The sequence below is a fragment of the Halichoerus grypus genome, chromosome 1, assembly GCF_964656455.1.
Source record: "Halichoerus grypus chromosome 1, mHalGry1.hap1.1, whole genome shotgun sequence".
Taxonomy (NCBI): Eukaryota; Metazoa; Chordata; class Mammalia; order Carnivora; family Phocidae; genus Halichoerus; species Halichoerus grypus.
The window spans coordinates 164,574,576-164,598,631 of record NC_135712.1 but is presented as its reverse complement, the minus strand read 5'-3'; the positions used below and the strand labels follow the sequence as shown (position 1 = coordinate 164,598,631).

The 24,056-nt window shown below is 41.8% G+C and overlaps 1 protein-coding gene and 1 pseudogene across 1 annotated transcript in view; one reads left to right on the top strand and one right to left on the bottom strand.

Moving 5' to 3' along the window:
* Positions 1-7,337: 7,337 nt before the first annotated feature.
* The window catches only part of SYN2 (synapsin II), a 192,614-nt gene continuing 175,895 nt past the window's right edge, over positions 7,338-24,056 (top strand). Inside the window, exon 1 of the mRNA XM_078074963.1 lies at positions 7,338-7,872. Coding sequence (XP_077931089.1) covers positions 7,481-7,872 — 392 coding nt within the window. The 5' untranslated portion in view covers positions 7,338-7,480. The remainder of the gene's footprint in view (positions 7,873-24,056) is intronic.
* Positions 13,859-14,266, bottom strand: LOC118541584 (small ribosomal subunit protein uS10 pseudogene; annotated as a pseudogene).

Below are 24,056 nucleotides of genomic sequence, written 5' to 3'. Positions count from 1 at the left end.
TATTGACACTGGCAGTGTAGGGAGAGGATAAAAACCAAGGAATAGGAAAATGGACCCACTCCTGATCAGGAAAAGGCGACAGGCAAGCCAGCCAGTTCAGTTCTCCAGAGGGCCTCCAGCTCTGGCAGAGTCCTGCAGACTCTGGGACTCAAGGGAGGGGATGGAGAGAAAGTGCTGATGGGCTTTCAGGCTGAATCACACTCATTAAAACAACAGTCAAGTGTTCGACCTTGGACTATGACTCTGTTTTGCTCCGATCCCCGGAGCTGGCTGTTTTCGAGAGAAGAAATGGGGCCATCTGCTCAGAGCTGGTCCTGGCACTAAGGAACCTTTCCCTGGGGACAGCTGTGCAGGAACTCATACAATGTGGTGTCGAGGATGGGGGTGGGGAAAAGATTCTTCTCAGTGTATGGATACATTAAGAAGTTATGCCATTGATTCCTTATGGCCTTTCACCAATAAAGAGGTGGATGTCTTTTTCACACAAATCCTCAGATATTATAACCACATCTTCAAAATAAATCTTCACTTAGAAATCATAGGTTTTGAGCCTATGATTCTCTATGACCTCTTCCTTTTACACCTGAGGATACTGAGACTCAAAATGAAATTGACTTCAGAATATTACATAGCTATTAAGCTATTAAGTGGTGAACCAGGGATTCAAATATTTGTCTCCAAATCAGAACATCTGTTTCATTATATTTCTTTCTTTAAAATAATTGCCGTCATGAATATGTGGCAGACATTGTATTGAGCACTGTTTATAAATGATCTCACTTAATTTTCTTCAAAAATTCTGCAAAGAACGATTAACCCCACTTTACAGATAAATAAACTGAGTCTCATTAAAGAAATTGCATGAGATTGCTTTGCTAATAAGCAGCTGAGGCAGAGGATAAACCCATACGGGTCTGACACTAAAAATCAAATTGGTTCACAATCTAAGCGAAACAGAGATTACAAACACAACAGCTCATTCACTGGCATCTGTAAATATCTCTTCCTACCACCTGGCAGGAGCCTCCTTGAAGAGGAACTGTAACAGAAGTAGAGGGAGGGGGTTGCCTTCTACACCCACTCGGTACAGAAAGCTCAGCACTGTCCCTGGGGTGGGTTGAATGCTAAGTGGAAAGGATGCTCTTTCACTTATCCATGAAGTGGCATGAGGAAGCAACTAGAAAACAACCTCTGATGAATCCTCTGAGTTTCCCAGGGAGGGGAGACCCACTCTGTGCTGCTCCTGTGTGTGTGACAGTAAGGTTCCTCTATCACCATGGCAACAGCCAACATACCCGCATCCCACAAGAGGCCAAAGCAGCTCTGTGGGGAACTGTGGTCCAAACTGGGTGGGAGTAGGAGTAGGGTGTATGGGGGGAGGGGTGTCTCATCAGCTTGATTTTTTTTGCTTGAAGCTAGCTTGTTCCTGGGGGCAGGAATGTTTATACAGGATGCCAAACCTCCTGTGTCTGCAGGATTTGGGGCAAAGGGAGATGACAGGGAAGCTGAGGAGAGCCCAGGAAGGCACATTATTTCTTCTGTGGCTTCCAATGAAATGTATTTACTAGGCAACTGCTGATGAATGGCACCTTTCTAAGGGGCCTGCCAGTGTACTCTAATGGGGAGTCTCATGGGCTTTGTAAGCAACCAAACCTGCCTTCCAGCTCTGCAATTTTTTAGTTATAAGATGTTGTGTTAGTATAACGTCTTTGAAGTCCAATTGCTTCAATGGTAAAAAGGGGATATTTAACACCTCCCTTGAGGGAGATTAAATGAGATAACACATGGGCAGTTTCTTGCACGTGGTCAGCATCTAATCAGTTGTAGTCATTATTGTGTCCCCAATATTGCCAGAGAAATGGAGACTTGGCAAGGGGACCATCATTGACTCCTTTAAGTCACGGGAAGACTTGGAATTAGAATTCATGCACCTGTTTCTCCTGGGTGCCTCTGCTTCTCTCTCTCTCTCTCCCTAAAGCCATGCTCAGTGTTTGCTCCCCAGCCCCAGCCCCTGTATTCCCTGGCTCAGCCTGGTGACATCAGGTGCTTATTTCCCCCTGGGGGCTCTACTCGCAGAATCCCACAACACTAGACCTTGGGGATCACCCAGATCATTTTCCAGGCCAGGAAATGAAAGCCTGAAGAGAGAAGTGCATTGTTCAAGGTCACCCAGCAAGGTAGAAGCCATTAGTTGAAGTGATTGTTGCATATATTTTAGCAGGTATGACTAAGCCTGGGAGTAACTGCAGAGAATCCATCTCATGCTTTCCATGAATTCTCTTGGGTGTGTAACTTTAGGATAAGTATGTGTGGGGAGAGTCCTTTTTTATATTTTAGTTGTGGTGCTGGCGAGTTCTGTGATGCCCCTGGCATCAGAAATATTAATAGCTAACATTTGCACAGTGATTTACTGCTTATAAAATACACTCATAGACTTGATCTTATTTAGTCTTCATAATAGCCCTTCAAGGTCATTGTGATCATCACACCATTCTTCTACAGATGAGAAAACTGAGGCTGTAAGTGATCTGTTCAAAGTTACACAGTTACCATGATGTAGATTTAGTAATTAAACTTATATTTGTGTGATTCCTAATCATAGCAAACTGGCCCAGCTGACATGGCTAACTTTGGAGAATTCAATGTCAGGGACAGAGCTGTCCTCTATCCAGAGGTGGAGGAGGAAGGTATCCTCAGGGCTGATTATCAAGAAGGGCCACCTGAATGAAGGTGACAAACTCAATTCAATTGCGTTCTCCATATGACAGGTAACTTGAGCGTGGAAAGCAATATTGATGCCTTTTCTGGTTAACCTTTTCACTTTCAAAGTGTTCCCATATTATCTCATGAGAGGCCCAAGGCACACCTGTCCCTCCCTGTTTACATGAGAGGGCCAGAGAGCTGAGCAACTTGTTGAAAATCACAAAGCCAAGTAGTGATGGAACTTACAGTTTCTGAATTCCCAATTCTTTCTACATCTCTTTAGGGCAGGTGGGCCTGAATGGGGTCCCCCGATCACGAGAAGCAAGCAAGGGCCAAAGGTGGCATGTTCTAGCAAACTTCCTTGTTTGAGAGGACACCTGGACAATAAGTGTTTGGTCAGGTGGCTTGGTGTGCTGGCCTTTCTTTAAGCTCTGTTTTTGAGCTCTGCCTGCCTTTCTCCCCGTGAGCATTCTCTGCCGCATTGTTGTTCAGGGGAAGAGAGAAATCAGAGAGGCGATAAAGCATTTAAATTGGTTCCTGATTTTAGCAGGATTCTTTCATCTGCAGTTGCCAGATGCATGCCCGTGTTTACAATTCAGTGGGAAGATAAAGATTACGCAAGGACAGGCCTTATAGAGCCCCGGGCTTCTAAAACTGGGAGAGACCTCTGAGATTCCGACATTTGGCTTAGTTGGACCCTGAGTGATTCAGAAAGGTTGGGGGAGACCCTTCCACCAATTGCTCTGGGAGAAATGCCTTCTACCTAGAGATGGGAATGGCCAGTTGGTCTCAGAGGGAGATAGAGAGAAAAGGCCTGAACTGTGCCAGAATTGTATATTTTGCAGAATTTCCAAGCCCTGCTTCCCTTTCAATTCCAGAGAAAAGGCAGGACATAAGATAGACTGAAAAGTGCTATATTCTTCCTGCATCTGGAACCTGGATTCACAGGTAAGGATAAAGGAAAGATTTTCATGGGGCACCTGGGTGGCTCAGTTGTTAAGCGTCTGCCTTCCGCTGGGGCCCTGATCTCAGGGTCCTGGGATAGACCCCCGCATCGGGCTTCCTGCTCAGGGGGAAGCCTGCTTCTCCCTCTCCCACTCCCCCTGCTTGTGTTCCCTCTCTTGCTGTGTCTCTCTCTGTCAAATAAATAAATAAAATCTTTAAAAAAAAAAAAGGAAAGATTTTCATATGGCTCCTTAAAAACACAAGCCGACTTACAAGCAAGTGTCTTTGCATGCTGCACCGACACTTCTCAGCAAGGACTCAGAGGAATATGGAAAATATTAGTTTAAGCAGATGTGATTTACAGTTGTGCCAACTAATCCAAATCTTCTGCTCATATACAACTGATTAATGACCACACATTCCCAATTATAAGAAAATAGTCTGTTTTTCCATAAGAATAATATTCTTATTAAAACCTACCAGAAAATAACAATAAATTCATGGACTATTTGATAAATATTTTTCAATGGTCTTGTAGACTTCCATTGTATCAATGAAGGAATCTAAACCTAAGGAGTTCTTTGGGAATATTCTAGTCTAGCACCCAAGACTGGGACACTAATTGTGTGTTAGATATTATATCAGGCTTTGTAGAACATTTTGAGAGAAGCGGAAGAAGAGTCCCTCACCTTGAGGTGCTAGCCATCTAAAAAGAAACCTGGGTAGACACTAACAACATAAACATGTACACAAGTCCAGCCTGCAGAGCCTCCTTACAAATATTTAAGGGCATACTTGAGGCCAGGAGTATTCTGAAGTTCAAAAAATATAGTGATAACACAGGTGAGCTCTTTGCCTTCAAGGAATAGAGCAATACATTCTCATCACTTATCCTTCAGCTTCCCTGTCTTTGCTTTTCCTATCCTCTCTGTCTTGATTGCTTTCTCCACCACGTCCTGGGTATCTGAATCCACCCATTTCATACGGACTGAGCCCTACCCCCCTGTGAAATTCTCTCATACCTCAGAGATTCTTTCTTCCTCTGGCTCTTTTAACACTCACTGCCTGCTCCACTTTCTGGTCATTCACAGACTGCTGTGCTATTGCTGGTTATGTGTTCACATGTTTATGAGCTGTCTTCTTAAGGGCATAACTTGGGTTTTATTTATTCTCGAATCTTCTTTATCCATGAGTGCTTAGCATAATACCCTGCATGTATTAGGTACTCACAACATGTTTTTTAAGTGGTTGGTTTTTAAAATTATACATACACTACAAGCTTAATGGTTAAGGGGTGTTACTTAGTGAAATATAAAAAAAAAGATAACCCAAACATCTGAAAAATTGAAGTGATAACAGTATATGAAATCCCATCATTAGAGATTCATGCCTTTGGAAAAGAGTCATCTGATACTCTAAAAAATACTTACAGGAAGGGCAGTACATTAAATTAAGTTTATTTAGTTATTAGTGTTATATGTTTTATTCTCTAATAGACACAAGAAATGAGTTGGGTAAGAGTACAGTTCAACTCTCAAACAGCTGAGTCCTTACTGCAAGCCAAGGACTGTGCTTCATGTTAGGGTCCAAGATGGCTCAAACATAATCCTCTCCTTGAAAAGCATACATTCAAGTCACCAGAATATTTTATTATAATTTTTTAAGGGGCTATGACAAAATCAGACACAGGTAATGAAACACTCAGTCTACCTTGGAGGATTGAGGGAAGGCTTCCTAGAGGAGTCATCAACTAGCATTCCTCCAGGCCTTCTCTGCCTGAGTGCTTTCCCCACTTCACTGCTGGTAGTCTTACAGCTACTTCAAGACCCACCTCAAATGTCACCTCCTCTGAGAAGCCATTCCTAAACCTCACAGGCAGAATGCTTCCCTAACTCCTTGGTGCCACTAAACCACTTTGCCCAATGGTATTATAGCATTTCTCACATCTCATTGTGGTTAATTGTTCCTGTGTCTATCTTCCCCATTCTCTCCTCTAGCCCTCATAGATTGTGAACTTCCCACAGACAGGGGCTACTTCCCATTCATATCGGTCTGTCCAGCACTTACCACTGCCTGGCACATGGTGGATGGGAAGACCACTGTATTATCATAGTTGGCTGGAGACCTCTTGAACATCACTGGGTCTCTGGCTCAGAGCCGGATTGTGCATCTAATAGGTCCCAAGTTGAGAGCCAGCTGGGATGCAGGAAGCAAGAACTGCCTACCAATATTAGTGTCAAGCTGCTCATTGATTCTATTCAGTCCAATGGATACTTACTGAGAACTAGCTCACATAAGAATAAGAATCCAGCCACTACTACTAGAATACCTACTGTGTGCCAGGTGCTTTATATACACAATTTCATCTATTCTGCGTAACAACTTTGAAAAGTGTTATCTCCCCATGGCATAATGTATAAACTCATTGAATCACTGTGTTGTACACCTGAAACTAATGTAACATTGTGTCAATTATACTAAAATAAAAAAAATTTTTTTAAAGCATTATTTCCTTTTACCAGATAGGGAAAAGAGGCTCAGAGGCTAATTTGCCTGAGGTCACACATCACCCAGAGAGGTCTGAATGTAAAGTACTATATCTGCTGTGTCCTGTTCCCATACAACACATGGATTAAGTATATCTCATGAGAGGTGAAAACAAAGGTCCAGAGGTCATACCAGATTTAGGGAGTGCACACGGAAAGGTGATAATCTGAGGTCTTCATGGAGGTGGAAGCAGATCTAGCCAATTAATGAACTGGAAAAACAAATGGATTTTGAAGAGATGAACTTCTTGGTACAACATAGGACGCACCACTGCCTATCAGGGAGGCAAACACAGAAGGGGTGGGGGACCCTTAGATATCCCACTTGGGGAGAGGGGTCTCCAACCTTACACACGGTTTCTTCTCTCTGATCCATGAGGAGGGGAAGAGAAGAAGGTGCTCTTAAGTGAGCCATCCCTAAAGTGCAGGCACCAAAAATGCGCCCGCAGACCCGTTGGAGGGATCTGTCAAGTCTCTGTCACAGAATGGATGAATGGGTGGGAGTGTGGGGAGAGAGGATCTTTCTCACCTAATATTGAGGAGGGAGTAGTTCTTTTTTGTCTCATCTTAGGAGTGTGTGTGTGTTGGGAGCGGGGGGGGGGGCGCAGATTATTCCTTCCTCCATCACCTGGAGGTTGAGGAGATGGCACCTTTCTCCCAGCTTTGGGAAAGGAGGTGGTTCTATTCTTTCCCACTACAGGGAGTGTGTGCGTGTGCTTACGTGCGCGCGTGCCAGGGGGAATGGGTCCTTTCTCACCTCAGGGTGGGGATGCTGACACTTCTCTTTCTTCCAAAGGGAGTGGGGACAGTTTCCTTCGCCTCCATCTCGGGAGGGACATGGCTCTTTTATCCCCAACCAAAAAGGGGTAGGGGTCTCGGCTCCCTTTTCCCTATTCTCGGGGAGCAAGACTGGCTCCCACGCTCTCTCCACAGAGCTCCGCTCAGGTTGCAGGAAGCCTGGCAATCCCCCGACCCAAATCCCCAGACTAGAGGCCCCACGGCTAGGCGCGGGCGCGCAGGCTGCGAGTCGGGGGCGGCGCCCGCTCTGCGGCGCGGGGCGGGGCGAGAGGTGGCCCCGCCCCCGGCCCCGCCCGCTCCCTGGCGCGGAGCCTCGCGCCTCCCGGCCCGCCCGGCCCAGTGCACCGCGGGTGTCTGCTGGGCTCGCTCGCCGCGGACCGGGCCGCAGCCGCCTCAGCCGCCTCGGTGTCCCAGCCACCGCCGCCTCAGTCTCGCCCTCCGCGCCACCCGGCCCCGCCGCCCCGCGCGCCCCCAGGCCCTCAAGCCAGATGATGAACTTCCTGAGGCGCCGACTGTCGGACAGCAGCTTCATCGCCAACCTGCCCAATGGCTACATGACCGACCTGCAGCGGCCCGAGCCCCAGCAGCCGCCGCCGCCGCCCCCCGGTCCCGGCGCGGCCTCGGCCTCCTCGGCGCCCCCGGCCGCCTCGCCGGGCCCCGAGCGGAGGCCGCCGCCGGCCCCGGCCCCGGCGCCCGCGCCGCAACCCGCGCCGCAGGCTGCCGCGGCGCCGTCGGTGGGCAGCAGCTTCTTCAGCTCGCTGTCCCAAGCCGTGAAGCAGACGGCCGCCTCGGCCGGCCTGGTGGACGCGCCCGCGCCCGCGCCCGCCGCCGCCAGGAAGGCCAAGGTGCTGCTGGTCGTCGACGAGCCGCACACCGACTGGTAGGTGCCCGGCCGCCGCCGCCGCTGGGGGTTCCCGGGGCCTGCCGGGCAGCTGGAGGCCGCGGGGAAGGTGGTCCCGGGCGCCAAGGAATCTTCTCTGACCGCTGAGAAGGAGGGTCTGTATGGTCCCGCAGTGGGGAGATGGGGGGATGTTGAGCGTTGTGTGTGCTGGGGCGGGGGGGGGGGGGGATCTGGAAAGGTGAATCCTGAGGCGAAATATTGCCTGGATTCTTTCAGATCCCTCACGACACATAAAACAAGGAGCTACTTTATGCAACAGGGAAGAATCTTAAAAAAACCACAACAAACCAGAGTTTTGTTTTTTGTTTTTTGTTTTGAAGGGGGGGCCGAAGGAACCGACTTTTCAGCCTAGACACGTAGAAGCTCAGGTGAAACATTTAAAGCCAATAAAAAAGATTCTACATCGTGAGGCACGGAGTGAATTTGCGGTGGAAATGGGTGTTTTGCGGGGAGAGGGTGATGGAGGGAGTTTTCACCTGGCTGGATGAAGGCTTGTATCAGTATTGACATCCACGTTGGCCAAAGCACGGATGTGAGAGCCCAGGTGTACCTGAGCTTGTTCCAGTGGAGCATGGCTGTAGTCGGTTTAAGAATAATAAAATTCTTGTATTTTGTACAGCAGGGAGGGTATTTGTGGATTTTTAAATTTGTTTTTGTTTTAGTAAAAAAAAAGTGTGTGTGTGTGTGTGTGTGTGTGGCGGGGTGGGGGGGTTTGTGAAAATGATGGTGTTTTTTTCCAGCTGGAAAGATGACCGAGATAAAATATTCTGGATCATTAAAGGGGCACAAACAAATAAAAAGATTTACCTTAATGCAGTAGACAGCAATTTCGAGAATCAATCTTTCTTTTATTTTTTCTTTTCTTTCTTTTTTCTAAGGGATATTCCAACTTAGAATGGTGAAGGCTGGGGGAAAATGTTACCTCAAGTTGGTAAAAGCATGAATGGGGTTCATTCAAGACAAATCTAAAGAAGTTCTATTTTATGTAGCAGGAATTTGGCCCAAGAGATGGTTGGGGTGGGTGGTGTTGGAAGAATTGACTGGTGAAGGGCTTGAAAAAATGAAGAGGCAAGGAATCTGGGTTGCTTCTTCTTCAGGAATACAGGAAGGGTTTTATTTTTTTCTTTCTCACAAGGGTTGAGGTTAGAGACTGGACCAAGTGCTTCCTCCCAAGAGTGAGGCATGGAGGGACCACAGAGCTGTTTATCTCCTTTTCCTCTTTTGGCTGCTTTACTGCTTTTCTCTATCATTTTCTCACTGGGAGACTTGGAGGGAGGGAGTGCTGGTGTGGGTGTAATGGGAGTGAGATGTAGATGTGGAGATGCATTCCTGCTGGCCCCTAATATGACCATTCTGAATAGTCATTTGGGTGACTTGTGTAGTTGCCTTTTCTCAGAACAATGGAGTAGAAAATCTTAAGGGATCTTTGTTAGGAAATAACAGAGGCACCAGCAAGAGTGTATGAGGAAAATATAAGATGGTCCCATTGGTAGTTCCCTAGGAGGATTATTCTTAGTTCAAATCAACAAGTGCTTATTAAGTGAGAAAGGTAGGTAAGTAAGTTTTATTGAGCGTCTGTGATATGTCAAACCCTGTACTAGGTGCTCTAACATATATCTCATTAAATTCTAAACACAAAACAGGCTTACAAAAAGTGAGTAATGTGTTCCCGGTCATACAGCCAGCAAACAGTTGATCTAGGATTTGAACTTAGACCCATTTGACTCCAGTATTGCCATTCCACTGTGCTGTGTTGCCTCACTATTATTGTATTATTGGCAGTATTAATAATAGGCTCCCTCTACAGGGTAGGCAGTGTAGGGGCCTTACCAAGAACTCACACTGAAATTTGGGAGACAAAATGGAGACATGAAACAGTTAACAAAAATGATTCTACAATTATTTCAGACTCGTGTTTTAGGCATTCAATAAACAGGGTGATTATGAGAGCCAGAGTTATTGGAGAAAGCTTTGCAAAAGATGAGTCTTGAAGAAAGGCCAGGAAAAGGAGGGGAGAAATGGGAATGATACTGGTGCTTCATTTTTTTATGCAAGAATCTGACACTCCTGTACCTTGTCCTGATCTCCTATCCTGTTGAAGGCATTTGTTTTGGGTTTAATTACCAGTTAGGTACCCAAAGGTAGGAAGATACTCATTTGTATGGGTATGATGTGGCTGCTGTAGATTTGTGTTTAGCACTAACTGCTTCAGTAGTTTAGAATTCAAAACTCCTTTTGGATAGTATTTTTCTTTAGGAAAGACTGCCTGCCTGGCATGAACCAGAGAATTTGCCTTGCTCTGGGCACTAGATTTCTGATGGAAGTAATAGTAGCCACTTTGGGCTGACTCCCAACTGTTTTCTGATTTTCTCTGAAGTAATAACATTGATTTATTAAAACTCACAAACCCAGTTTGAGTCTAGTGCTTGACAGCATTTGACACTTCTCTGTTTCTGTGCTTAATAGCAATTCTCAGGATTGCAGATTTTGTCTTCTTTCTTGCCTGAATTTGTTAAAAACATCTCAGTTAAATATTGTTGAATGGTTTTATTGAAAATTCTCTATAAGTTAAGGAGCAGGTGTCTGCTTATGACAAGCATAGTGACTTAAAAAGGTGCTTTTTCCTCTAACAGCAAATTTTAGTAAATTTGTCTCACTGTTTAAGCTATCTAGATAGCATTCAGTGAGCAGGTGTCATATATGCCCCATATTATCTTCTTGATGCTTGAATAGGAAGTCAGAGTGTAGCTTCCCAGTAGAATTAAGAATATTGGTCCCATTTGAATTATAGAATGCTAAAATAAAGAGGGTTTTAAGAAGCATTTAAATGATTGGAGATTTAAAAAAGGGCTTAAAGTAGGCAGCCTCTCAGAGCAGACTTAATATGCAGCAGATTCATTCAAATTTTTATCAGTGTAATTGTGGGCAATGGAATTTGGGGACTTTCCTACGGACTAAGTTGATGGGAAAATTGGAGGGTGTTTCTGTCTTTTGCTTGAAATGTGTTTTCATTGGTTACTTGAGATCTTTAGATTAATTGCACACTAAAGAATCATTGAAAAAAATGGATCTGCTCCACTAAAAAATGAAATCAAGCTTATTATATCCCTTATTAGTAATTGTTACTAGTGTTTTAAATATATATATATTTTGCCTGAAAATGCGTGTCTTCTTTTAAGGTTCATACCTAAATTTTAAGTGCAGTTAAGACTGAACTCTAATTATCTTTGTGCTTAAACAAGGAACAAATGTCCATTTGTGTGTTGTTTTTTCTGCATATTACACTCTCACTGGTGAAGAGGTAAATTTTCTCTCAGATTTTCCCCTGCCTCCATTTTCAGCAATTCCAATTCCAGTGACCAAGTGAGCTTTTTCATCTTAGCATGTCTCAATGTTTGATTTGAAAATCAGCATAGCACAGACATTCTAGAGATTATCTAGGTGTTCTAGGGACTATAGATATGGTAAATCCACAGGTGGTTATTGAGCACCTTCTCAGTATAGGGTGTATATGCTAAGAAAAAGAAGATGTAGTATCTGTCTCTTAAGATCTTTCTGTTCAGGTGGACAGATAAGATAACATACTTTTTTTTTAAAAAAATTAACATATAATGTATTATTTGTTTCAGGGGTACAGGTCTGTGGTTCATCAGTCTTATATAATACCCAGTGCTCATTATAACACATACCCTCCTCAGTGTCCATCACCCAGTTACCCCATCCCTCCACCCTCCTCCCCTCCAGCAACCCTCAGTTTGTTTCCTATGATTAAGAGTCTCTTGGGGCGCCTGGGTGGCTCAGTTGTTGGGTGTCTGCCTTCGGCTCAGGTCATGATCCCAGGGTCCTGGGATCGAGCCCCATGTCGGGCTCCCTGCTCAGCGGGGAGCCTGCTTCTCCCCCTCCCACTCCCCCTGCTTGTGTTCCCTCTCTCACTGTCTCTCTGTCAAATAAATAAATAAAATCTTAAAAAAAAAAAAAAGTCTCTTAATGGTTTGTCTCCCTCTCTGGTTTCATCTTGTTTCATTTTTTCCTCTCTTCCCCTATGGTCCTCTGCCTTGTTTCTTAAATTCCACAAATCAGTGAGATCATATGATAATTGTCTTTCTCTGATTGACTTATTTCGCTTAGCATAATACCCTTTAGTTCCATCCACATTGTTGCAAGTGGTAAGATTTCATTTTCTGATGGCTGCATAGTATTCCATTATATATATATGTGTGTGTGTGTGTGTGTATGTATATACACATATGTATATATATACACACACACATACCGTATCTTCTTTATCAATTCATCTGTCGACGGACATCTGGGCTCTTTCCATAGTTTGACTATTGTTAACATTGCTGCTATAAACATTGGGGTGCAGGTGCCCCTTTGGATCAACTACCTTTGTATCTTTGGGGTATATACCCAGTAATGCAATTGCCTAGTCGTAGGGTAGTTCTATTTTCAACTTTTTGAGGGACTTCCATACTGTTTTCCAGAGTGGCTGCACCAGCTTGCATTCCCACCAACAGTGTAGGAGGGTTTCCCCATACTTTTTTTTTTAAGTTTCCAAAAACTACCCTTTGTAATTCAAAGAATATAGTCCTTGGATCAACAGCACTGGCATCAAGCAGGAGCTTTTTTTTTTTTTTTTTAAGATCTATTTATTTATTTTAGGTAGAGACCACGAGTGGGAGGGGCAGAGGGAGAGGGAGAAAGAATCTCAAGCAGACTCCACACTGATCGCTGAGCACGACGTGGGGCTTGATCCCAAGACCCTGAGATCACCACGTGAGTGGAAAACAAGAGTCAGATAGTCAACTGCTCAACCGACTGCACCACCCAGGTGCCCCAACCAGGAGCTTTTTGAACTACAGATTATCAGGTCATCATACCTACTGAATCAATTTGCATTTGAATAAAATGTCCAGGTGATTCACATGCACATTAAATTTAAGATGCCCTGAACTAAAGGATATGTGATTAGTGCTAAAGGTGTGGCGACAACACTACTATCATTTATTGAGCATTTGCTATATGGGAAATGTACGAATCTCTTTACAAATATCACTGAATCTCCACCATAGCACTGTAGTACTTTAGAAGTTTAAAAGAGTGAAAAATGGATGTGGGCTACAGTGGGAAGGGAATGCTTCATGCAAGTATCGAGATTTAAACTGAACCTTGAAGAATTTGAATCAAAAGAGATAGGTTTGGCTCAGTCCAGAGAGTGGATAGTATAAGGAAAGTACAGTGGTAGAAAAGAGAGAGACCATGAAGAGACTGGATTGATGCATTATCTAGGCAGCACCTATTTTCCATGCTTTTATGGTCTGTCTTTGGACATATCATTAAGAATAAGGGAATTCAAAGTACAGTAGTATGAACCAGTGCTTGTGAGAAGCTCTAGAAAAATATTTGAATTAGAACTTGGGGGAAAAACTCAAGTGAGGTTCGAGGCTTCTGTCTACTAAATATTTTACCTGTATGTCCTGTTTCTGACTTGTGAACACAAACACACTGATTCTATAAAATTGCATTGTTCATAATAGCAGTAGACTGTAGCTTAGAATTCTAGATTATTAGAGCTGGAAGATCATCTGGGTACTTTATAAATGGGAGAAATCTTGATCTGAAAAGGGAAAGTGACTGTTCAAGGTTACTCAGCTAGTTAATGGCAAAACCAGAACTACAATCTAGAACTTCAGTCTCTCTACTAAGCCTTTTTTCCCCATTATACCACAGTATCCCTCTATTTTACTATCTTTCTACCTTCTTTTTATCTTTCTCCATCTCTGACTCTTTCAAGGATTGATAGGGACTTTTTAGTTTTATAATTGCGACATTTGAACTTGAAAGAATCTGAATGATCGTGTAGTGCAGAGAAATGGAATGATTTGACCAAGGTCAAATAAGAAGTTAGAGAATGACGACTAGAACTTATATCATCTGACTCCAACTCAAGTTTCTTTCTACTCTCTTTAATTTTTTTTTTTTAACAACTGATAATTTATTTAAAAGGTTGATTTAAGCATCTGCAATGGTGACTTCAGCCTTGACTCCTGGCTCAATACTGATGGGAGTAATTTGCTTAACAATCTCAGAAGGGCTGTGCAAATCAATGAGTCGCTTGTGGATCTTCATCCGAAAACAGTCCCAAGTCTTAGAACCTTAACCACAAGGAATTTTTCTTGTAGTGATTCTCAGATCTTGGTAGGTATCCGAACTGGTCCTTTCACTTTGAGGTTCTTTTCCTTTGTACCTCTGATCAAGTTAGCACATACTGTCTCCCAAGATTTTAGGTTGCGGCTGGCTAGAGTAATTCTAAATTGGTGAATCGCCACCTCTGGTTCCAGGGTGTCTTCCCAGTGCTTTTAAAAGCCATGGCTGCAGAGTGGCTTCCTGACTGACTTTCCTGGAGGAGAGCAAACAGCGGTGAGTCAGGAGCAGAAGCAGGGCATCCAGGGCTCCACTGTAGCCGCGACCACGTCTTTCTCAAAGAGGTCTTTCTACTCTTAAGTCACTCTTTAGGCAGATCCCTCAAATTTAATCCTTTTCTCCTTAAAAATACTGTTTTTGTCTATTTCTTTTAAAGAGTCATTGTGGAATTTTTAGTAAATACTTTAAAAAGAGCCACATGAACACCACACTATATTCACACTGGCAATTTCATTGTCTTATTCGTGTTATTGTTTCAGCAAAGTTCACTGTAAAATGATTGAAGGAGAAGCTTTTCGAATCAAAATCCAACAATATAATAAAGACAGTAGGACTGTGCTACAGTGATGACCTTCCTTTCAGGGACCCATTTTTACCGTAGTGTCCCTGTCTACCTGAGATTGCTTCCTGTCTTTCTGTACCCAAGTTCAGATCTGTAGTTACATTAGCGTTTTTAATATCTTGCTAAGCAAAAAGTATTGGAGGCCTAAACAGTAAGTTTTCCAGAATTATATACTTTTCCCTCACATTGGTAAAACAGTTTTAACTGGGGTATGTTCAGTGCAGTTAAGCATCTAACACAAGCCAGGTGCTGGGGATATAAGGATAAGTTAGGCATAGGCCTTGTTTACTAGGATCTTACAGTCCAGTAGGGGAGAAGACAGACATTTAAGTAGGATTTATTATAGTATGGTAATTAGTGTGCATAGGGTACTATGGGACCACAGAGGTGGGCTGTCCTAGGAAATGAAGATGTGGTTAGAAATGTTCATGCTATTAAAAATGTGCCATTGTATATCCTTAGGTAAACTACTTTGCCTCTTCGGATTTTGATTTTCTAAAATCTGTCAAATGAGAGGATTGAAACAGACGTTCTCTAAGATCCTTTACAGCACTATTTTATTTCCATGTTACAGTTTGTGTGCCATTATCTTTAAAAAGCTTTATAATTTACTCTATGGCATAATGCTTGTAAATCTTTGGAAGAAGAGGCATAGGTCAATAAATGATTAAACATGTCTTTGATGAAAAGCTCATTTTTGAGTACTCTCCATTTAGTACTTCTTTCTTACCTCCTCATGATGGGAATTGGGGACTTGTGGTTAAATTCCTCTCTTCCTGATAGATCTAAGAACTTTTGTATACATATGTTGAAGTGTTGGCTGACAGACTTTATTTCTTGATCCCTGCCATGTACACTGTTCTGAGCAGTTTATACAACGTATGCATACACATTATCTCATTTTATCCTCACAGTGATCCTGAGCAGTAGAAAGAATATTTCATAGATGAATAAACAAACTCATAAAAGTAGTCACTTGCCCAGTAATAAATAGCTGAAATGTCAGGTTCTGAACCCAAATTGGTAGATTCCTATACACACAAGACAAATTTGCCAGCAGAAAAATTAAATTATTTTTTGTTATAAAAAAGGTTTCTTTTGCAAAAGGATTTACCACATGATTCACTTAAATAGTAAGCACCCCACCGCTTTTGCAATTGCTCACTTTCCAAAAAATTTTATATGTACACAGCTTTTTCAGGATCATATTCATTACAGAGAGTGAGGGCATGGTTAAACATAGTGGCCTCAAGATGGAGAGTTGCATCCTGTTTTTGGTGTTTAATGGTACTCACACTATGTGTGCCTCTCTAACTCTTGTGAGTAAGATCTTCTGCATACTCATTGGGTAGCATTGTCATCCTTTGTTTTAGCTTTCCACATAGATGCAATTGAATACCAGAAGGCTATATATCACTTTCTAGAGAGAAGAGAAGATGATATAAAAGGCTTTTCTGTCCTGCAGATACTACTTCAGTGCAGCAGGAGGCAGTAACTTAGAATATGGCAGGTGACCTACGGAGAAAATAAAGTGAGCAAATACCATAGATCTCTGAACTCTAAAGATGCCCATGCAGCATGACTAAGAATTGCAGGAAATATACTGGCCTTGGTGTTTTTGCTTAATAGCAGGCATTTCTGAAATTTTAATCTGTTTCCATAAAATTGTAAAGCAGGTTATGATTATATTCAATCACTCTACCCTTTTCTTCTCTTTTCAGCATTCATGAAACAATGTGAACATACAGGATTGAGGTTCAGAAGACCTAGGGTTAAGACCCGGCTCCACCCTCAACCATGTGACCCTATCAGAGTTACATAACCTCTCTGAGCCCCTTTTCCCTCTATTTGACACATTTTTCTTTGGAGTCTTACCATATGCCAGACACTGTTCTAGGTTCCAGAACAACAGACAAAAATTAGTTCCCACATGTGTGAAATGGAAGTTAAAATATGTATATCTCATAGCAATGTTGTGAGAATTGACTAAAATAAGGTTTTGGAAAAGCACTTTGTAAAGGGTAAAGAGGCTTACTACTGATTGTTGCATCCTTCCCTGTTTCCAACTGCATATACCCAACCTGTCTTTGTCCCTTTTTTGAGTTCCCCTATTGTGTAGTTTTATTGTCTATTTTGCACATTTCAAGATGAAGAATATTTTTATTTTTTTAAATTGAAGTCTACTTGCTCAAAGGCAAAATTTTTGAAGGCTTTCTTTGGTATTTTTTGGAAGGAAATATAATTTAGCTTTTTTTTTTAAATAAGAGAAATATTACCTATTCGACTCAGTTATTTTAACAGTTAAGGACAGGACCACATAAATCCTTATTTAATAGGGCGCCTGGGTGGCTCAGTTGGTTAAGCGACTGCCTTCGGCTCAGGTCATGATCCCAGAGTCCTGGGATCGAGTCCCACATCGGGCTCCCGGCTCAGCGGGAAGCCTGCTTCTCCCTCTGACCCTATCCCCTCTCATGCTGTTTCTCTCTCTCTCTCTCTCTCACATAAATAAATAAATAAAATCTTTAAAAAAAAAAATCCTTATTTAATAAATAAATGCTAAAATAGCTCTGCTTCAGTTTCACTTGTGACTAATTAGGGAAGGGTGGTTGCAGAGGAAAATGAAGAGAGAAACAGAATGCTTTAAAAGGTGTGCCTGTGTTCTCCTCCTATTCAACCTATCTTTCACATTGCATTCAAAGTATTAAACAAAACAAAAGCATTCACAAATCTTATAATTTCCTTTTTAATGTTCTTCTCTAACACATTGTTGCTCATGAGGCTTATTTGCAACCTGCTCCAGTTTATCTTTTCAGACTCATTTGTCACTACTCTCTTAATCCTAAACTTTTGCTGTATCCTGGGTTATACTCTTCTGAACACATACTTGGCTTTCAGGATTCCATGCTATTATTACACAGTTCCTTTAGAATGTTCCTGTTGTGCTTCTCTGTCTTACCTTAGTGCTCATTTTCTTTATTCCATTATCAGAGCATGAGGATACTGTCTTATTTTAAAAAGACCCATCTCCTCCTGCCTTCTCCATGTCTTTGCTTTAAATGTCACCCCTTCTTTTTCCTTCTGTTCATTCTCTCATTTTCTACTGGTTGCTCTGTCCTTGCAAATAAAGAAACAAGCAAAATCTGCTATTTACCTTCTTAATCACTCTTCCAGATGTGAAATAGAAATCTCACTCTTGTCTCTACTTCCTTATCCTATATTTCCCCTCCTGCACTGATGGCTTCCACCTCCATAATACTGAAATTGTTCTTGCTAAGTCCAAAGGAAGGTGTCATTCTATACTTTTCTGGATTGGTTTGACACTGTTTATCTTCCATTTGGAAGTCCCTTCACTTTTGAATATGGCAGTCTTTGTTCATACCTTTTTAAAGTTCCTTCTCACTCTTTTTGTTCTTTTTCTTTGCTTACCTCATTAAATGTGAGTGTTCCTCAGGGCCCCATCTTCTGCCCACTTCTTTTTTTCACTCTACACACATTCCCTGATTCCTCTACTCTCAAGATGTCAGTTACCTCCTAAATGCAATCAGTTCCCAAATCTCAGCCTTTAGACCAGAACATTGTCCTGAGTTTTATACACATGTTTAGTTGCCTGCTGGATGTCTCCATTTGGGTGGTTGAGGGCAACTCAAGGTCATTTGTTCCAGTACTGAATTCCTTATCTCCCCTCCTATTCCAGCTCTTCTCATAGTCTCTGTCTCAACTGAGGAGATTTCAAGTTCTCATTAATTTTACCTAGAACTTTTGTAAGTTTCATGATGATTTCCACTTAATAGCTTGAATGAACTATTTAAAATACAAATCTGACTCCTTCACTCCTTTGCTTAAAGCTTTTCATGTCCTATCCCATGTCTGATAGGTAAAGTTCATCACCTTCCCATGATTTGACCCGTGCTTTCTTCTCCAATCTCCTAACCATTTCCATCCCTAAACTTCAATTTACAGCAATATTGAACTATTTGTAGTTCCATACACACATTATGGCATTCCTTCCCCTTGTCTTTGTTTATGCTGCTTATTCCTCCTGCAGTTGTCTTTCTCTTTCCTTCCTTTTCTTGACTAAACTCATATGCACCTTTTGAAACTGAGATGAATAATTCCTTTTTCAGAAATCCTTCTCTTACCCCCTGGATATATTGGGCATCTCTGTCCCCTCCATGCCCTCTTTCAATCATGTGGATATCTTTATCACTGGACGCAACACAATGATCCGTTTGTGTGATGGAGAATTCTTTGCAGCAGGCTTAGTGTTTTATTCATTTTTTATATCCTTAGCATCCAGCAGTGCCTGATACATAGTTTAAGTTCAGTGAATCTTTGCCAAATTGAGCTAAGGAGAGAGAGATCCAGAGAATGAGAAAAGGTTCGATAGAAGGGAACAAAGGTGAGCAAAAGTATTCTAGCATTAGAGGTATATGTTATTATGTTGGAAATAATCTTTATTCACTGCAAATACAAGCGCTAGAATGCTTTTGCTCTTACTTATGCTCTATGAAATACAAATTAACTTAATTATTAGTTTTCAACCAGTCCAAATCATAAACTTTAGAGATTTAGCTCTGAATGAGAGCCATAGCAGCCCTCAATACTGGAAAGTATTATCTGGCCCATGGCAGCTTTGAGCAGAATAAAGGCAAATGGAATAAAATTAAGGGCCGAGGTTCTCCTCCTTAGCCTATATTGACACTTGGCTCTCATGGAGCTCATTTTTTTGAAGTTAATCCTGCCTTCTTTTTTTTTTTTTTTTTTGCTCTGTCCCACAAACACTCCAATCTTGGGCTGCCCAAGCTGCTTGTTTCTTTCTCTTTAGTGAGAAAAATTCCTTTGGGTTATCCAAAGGATAATTCTGGAGAACTAAACAGCATCGTGACTGAAAAATGTTGTAAGGAAATACACAGTAAGCTTTTCATGATCTGACTCTGCCTACCTCTTCAGTTCTACTTTTCTTTGATTCCCCACCCACTTTGATAGCCATGACAAACTACTTAGGTTTAACTAAATGTGCCATGTCCCTATGTCTTTATACTAGTCCTACTACCTGAAAGGCTTCTTCTGTGTTTTTGCCTGGATAATCTTCAAGATTCAATTCAGTTGTTGCTATTCTAGAGTCAGGACTAGACTTACTCCTTTCTTAATTCTTTCAATTTGTGTTAGAAACCATAATATGCTTGCTTATCTCATAGCAATTAACTTATAATCACATTTTATTTGTCTGTCTTCTCATCTCCTCATCTTCAATGCTGAGATGCCCTTGAGGACAATGAATGTAACTTTTTTTTTTTAAGATTTTATTTTTATTTATTAGAGAGAGAGTGCATGAGTAGGAAGAGTGACAGGCAGAGGGAGAGGGAGAAACAGGCTCCCCGCTGAGCAGAGAGCCAGAAACGGGGCTTGAGATCATGACCTGAGCCTAAGGCAGACACTTAACCGACTGAGTCACCCAGGTGCCCCAATGGCTATAACTTTAATCTTGGTATCCCCAGCATTTGGTATGACAAGGTTTTCAATAATTATTAGTTGGATCAGTCAATGACTTATGAAAAAATTACGAAAATATGAATGACGAGGAAAAGCAACTATTCAGCTCCCTATAAATATAAACAAACAAGAGCTACATTAACCAAAGTGACTATTCATTAAGAAGTGAGATATATCTCATATATATATGCCTGTGTGGCTCAGATGGTTAAGCGTCTGCCTTCGGCTCAGGTTGTGATCACCAGGTCCTGGGATCGAGCCCCAAGTTGGGCTGCCGGCTCAGTGGGGAATTTGCTGCTCCCTCTGCCTCTCCCCCTCCTCATGCTCTCTCTCTGTATCTTTCTGTCTCAAATGAATAAATAAAATCTTTTTTGAAAAAGAAGTGATATATATAAATCTTTTTATAAACTGTAAAATGCTATAAAAGCGTTAATTATTTTTACTAGCCTCCCTTACAAGAGGCTGATGATGTACCTGTTCTTCCCCTCTCTAACACACCCTTTTCTGATGGGCATAAACACTCCATGCTTGTTTTCTGGAAAATAGCCATGTGCTCTCTGTTTCTTCCCCTCTTTCAGCCTAGGCACTAAGACGTCTTTGTTTACTTGAGCCTTTCTCAAATTTTAGAGTCCGTTCTTTCTGTTTTTCTTCTGTCTAGGACCATTCTTCCATTCCAGTCCTCCTAAGTACAGCTATAATACCTTTCCAGGATATATACCTCTTATTTATTTGTTCAAGGGACCTAGCAACTTTATGCAATAACTTTAGCCTAAGGTAATCCTGCAAAAAGAGGCTTGGGCTTTGTGGAAGGAAATGAGGTCTCATTTTTCTGTTGTAGACTCAAATCCTTGAAGGGCCCTAATATTAATAAAACTCAACTGAAGGCTGTTTCTTTTATACTTCCCGATTCCAGTGATAATCCAGAGAGGGAGCTGTGTGTGTGTGTGGGGGGGCGGCAGTGGGGGACATGCTGGAGTGTGCTGTGCCCCAAGTCTCATGGTGCAGGGCTCCAAATTTGAGGGTGTGTAGTGGAATGTGATGGACCCACGTGATGCAACTCTAGGGATACATATGGATATGTTTTCCTCTTCGGCCCCTATCACTCCCTGATGGTGAGAATTTAAGTTCTGTTGCATCCTATGTTGCAAAGTGTTAAAGTATTAACGCTTTAACTATTGGACAAAAGGGCATCAGTGAAAGATTGATCTGCTAATCAATCAGGAAACATCCACTAACTTCAATGTGTTATTTGCCATGAAGGCCACAAGACCAGTTAATACTTAGAATCAGATAATTATAGAATATATGCTTTCAGCTTTAAGAAGTTGTGCAGTATCTCAAGGAAGACAAAAATTAGGAGAGTATAGTAGAAGGAACTTTGCAAACATTTAAAATACCCAGATTTAGGGGCACCTGGGTGGCTCAGTTGTTAAGCGTCTGCCTTTGGCTCAGGTCATGATCCCAGGGTCCTGGGATCGAGCCCCGCATCGGGCTCCCTGCTCCGCGGGAGGCCTGCTTCTCCCTCTCCCACTCCCCCTGCTTGTGTTCCCTCTCTGGCTGTCTCTCTCTCTGTCAAATAAATAAATAAAATCTTTAAAAAATAAACTAAAATATCCAGATTTAGGTGTCTACTCTGCCAATTAACTTTTTGTGTCACCATAGGCAATTTAACTCTTTAAGCTTCACTTTATTTCAAAATTTAGGGATTTGGGTTAAATCATCTATCTTCAGAAGCCCTTAGAAATCTAGTGATTTCAAAAATTAAAAAAAAACAAACCAAAAACCAAGTGATTTCTACAGGTTCGATTGTTTGACAGTATGAAGAGTTTTTAGAGAAGGAAGAAATTACTGTGGGCTGATGAAGTCAGAAAATGTTTCACATAAGGGGTAGATCTGAGCTAGCCTTTGAAGGCTGAGTGAAATTTAGATTAGTGAGGAAGGAAAGAGGCATTTCACTTAAAAGGAAAAGAAAGAGCAAAAGCAAAACAACAGTAATGAGTAACGTGTATGTAGAGGAGATTTAAGCTAGTTGGCATACAGGTTTCAGGGCAGGGAAAAGAGGGAGAGAAGTTTAGGTAAAGCAGTGTAGGGGAAATGATGATAATAATACCTAACGTATTAGATACACCATGTGACAGGCAGGCGCTGTTCTAAGTAGGTGTATTAACTTACTTACTAGGTTATGAAATAGGTTATTATTATGAACTTAATTTTGCAAATGAGGAAACTAAAGCTCATAGTGAATCCAGGGTTTGAACCCAGGTAGTCCAGCTCTGAGACCATGCTCTTACCCAACATGCTGTGTAATCACTAGATAACAGTGTTTCAGATTTCTTGCCACTAAACACCTTAATATTTCTTATCCTCAATGACATAAACACACATTTGACCTTGGACAATTTCTTGTTCTCTCTGAACTTCAGTTTCTTCATCTATAAGGGGGAAATAAAATATATCTCCAAGGGTTCTTATGAGAATCAATCAAACTGAAAATGTCTAATACAGTGTTTGGGACATGGAGATGTTCAGTAAATGTTCCACCGTGATGAGCAGATTTTCACAGCAGCTTTAAGACAACAGCTTACAGGAGACTTCAAGTCAAGTAAAATAATTTGTAGACAGATTTCCATGACGCTAAAAATAATTTTGAAAAAATAAGACAAACCTAGATGAATATTCCTTCATTTAGTGGTTTGTTGCATATAGTTTAGAAAACACTGATTACTAGTGTTTTGAAACAGTCTCCGGGGAAGATGTTTTTGAGATGGCTTATTGTAGAAACTTTATTCTTTGAGTGCTATCACATCCATTGTCTCATTTAATCCTCCACACAATAGTATTTGTGGGGCATAATTAATGTTATTCTCATTTTATGTATAAAGAAATTAAGATGGAGAGGTTACCCAAGCTCACATAGCCAGGAAGCGATAGAGTCAGGACTAGAACTCAGGTCTTTGACTTTGGATCTTGTATATTTTTCTATGGGCTTTCTATTCTGAGTTGCAGGTGCCATAGAACTAGATGGATGGCTAATCTAGTTGGGAAGTGGACAAGAATATCAGTTCTTCCAGCCATTTAACAAACTTCTTTGTTTTCCAAGGGTATTTAGCTGAATGACTTCCCTTTAATGCTACCTCGAGTTTCTCTTACAGAAACTGCTGGGTTCTGACACAAAAAGCCAGTGAACATTGCCATGGAAAGTGATGACAGGAGGGTTGAGACTGGTATTCTTTGGAAAGAATGGAGCCAAAAGACCTCAAGAAGCATCATGGTGTTCTGAAAAGCATCGATTTGGAGTCAGATGGCCTGGGTAAATTCAGGCACAGCAAGCTTCTGAATCTCAATTTCCTCATCCTTAAAATTATAGTAATAATTCCTGCCCTTCTTTCTTCATGGGATTGTTGTGAGGTCAAATTGCAAACTGTACCACACAGATTTATATATGGATTGAAAGTATTGCAACAGGTGGGATTGAGAGTTGCTATGAGGAAGAATTTCCCACTTAATTTCCTCTTAAGTATTGTCATTGGCAGTTTTTCTAGTTATGAGAAGTAGGAATTTAGTGGAGCAAATATATTTTTCCTAGAATCAGGGCTGTTGATTATAGTTGGAACTGTGGAGGTGGTGAATTTTTTTCCCCCCACTTTTCTGTGCCTTCTCTCCCTGTTGATGCCTTTCATTCTGTGTTCATGGACACATGTCCTATGAATGACTTAGGTCCCATTCCAGAGGTGAACATATTTTCTGAAACAAAACTGGGATATGAGGTCTTATTTTTCAGTGCAACTAGTCTGGGCGATTTTTAGGTGCTGAAATGTGGGAATTGGGAAATTGTGGTGGTTGGAGACAGTGGTGGTCGGAACCTCCTTGAAGTCAGGAGGTTCTTGAGAATTGTAGGCCA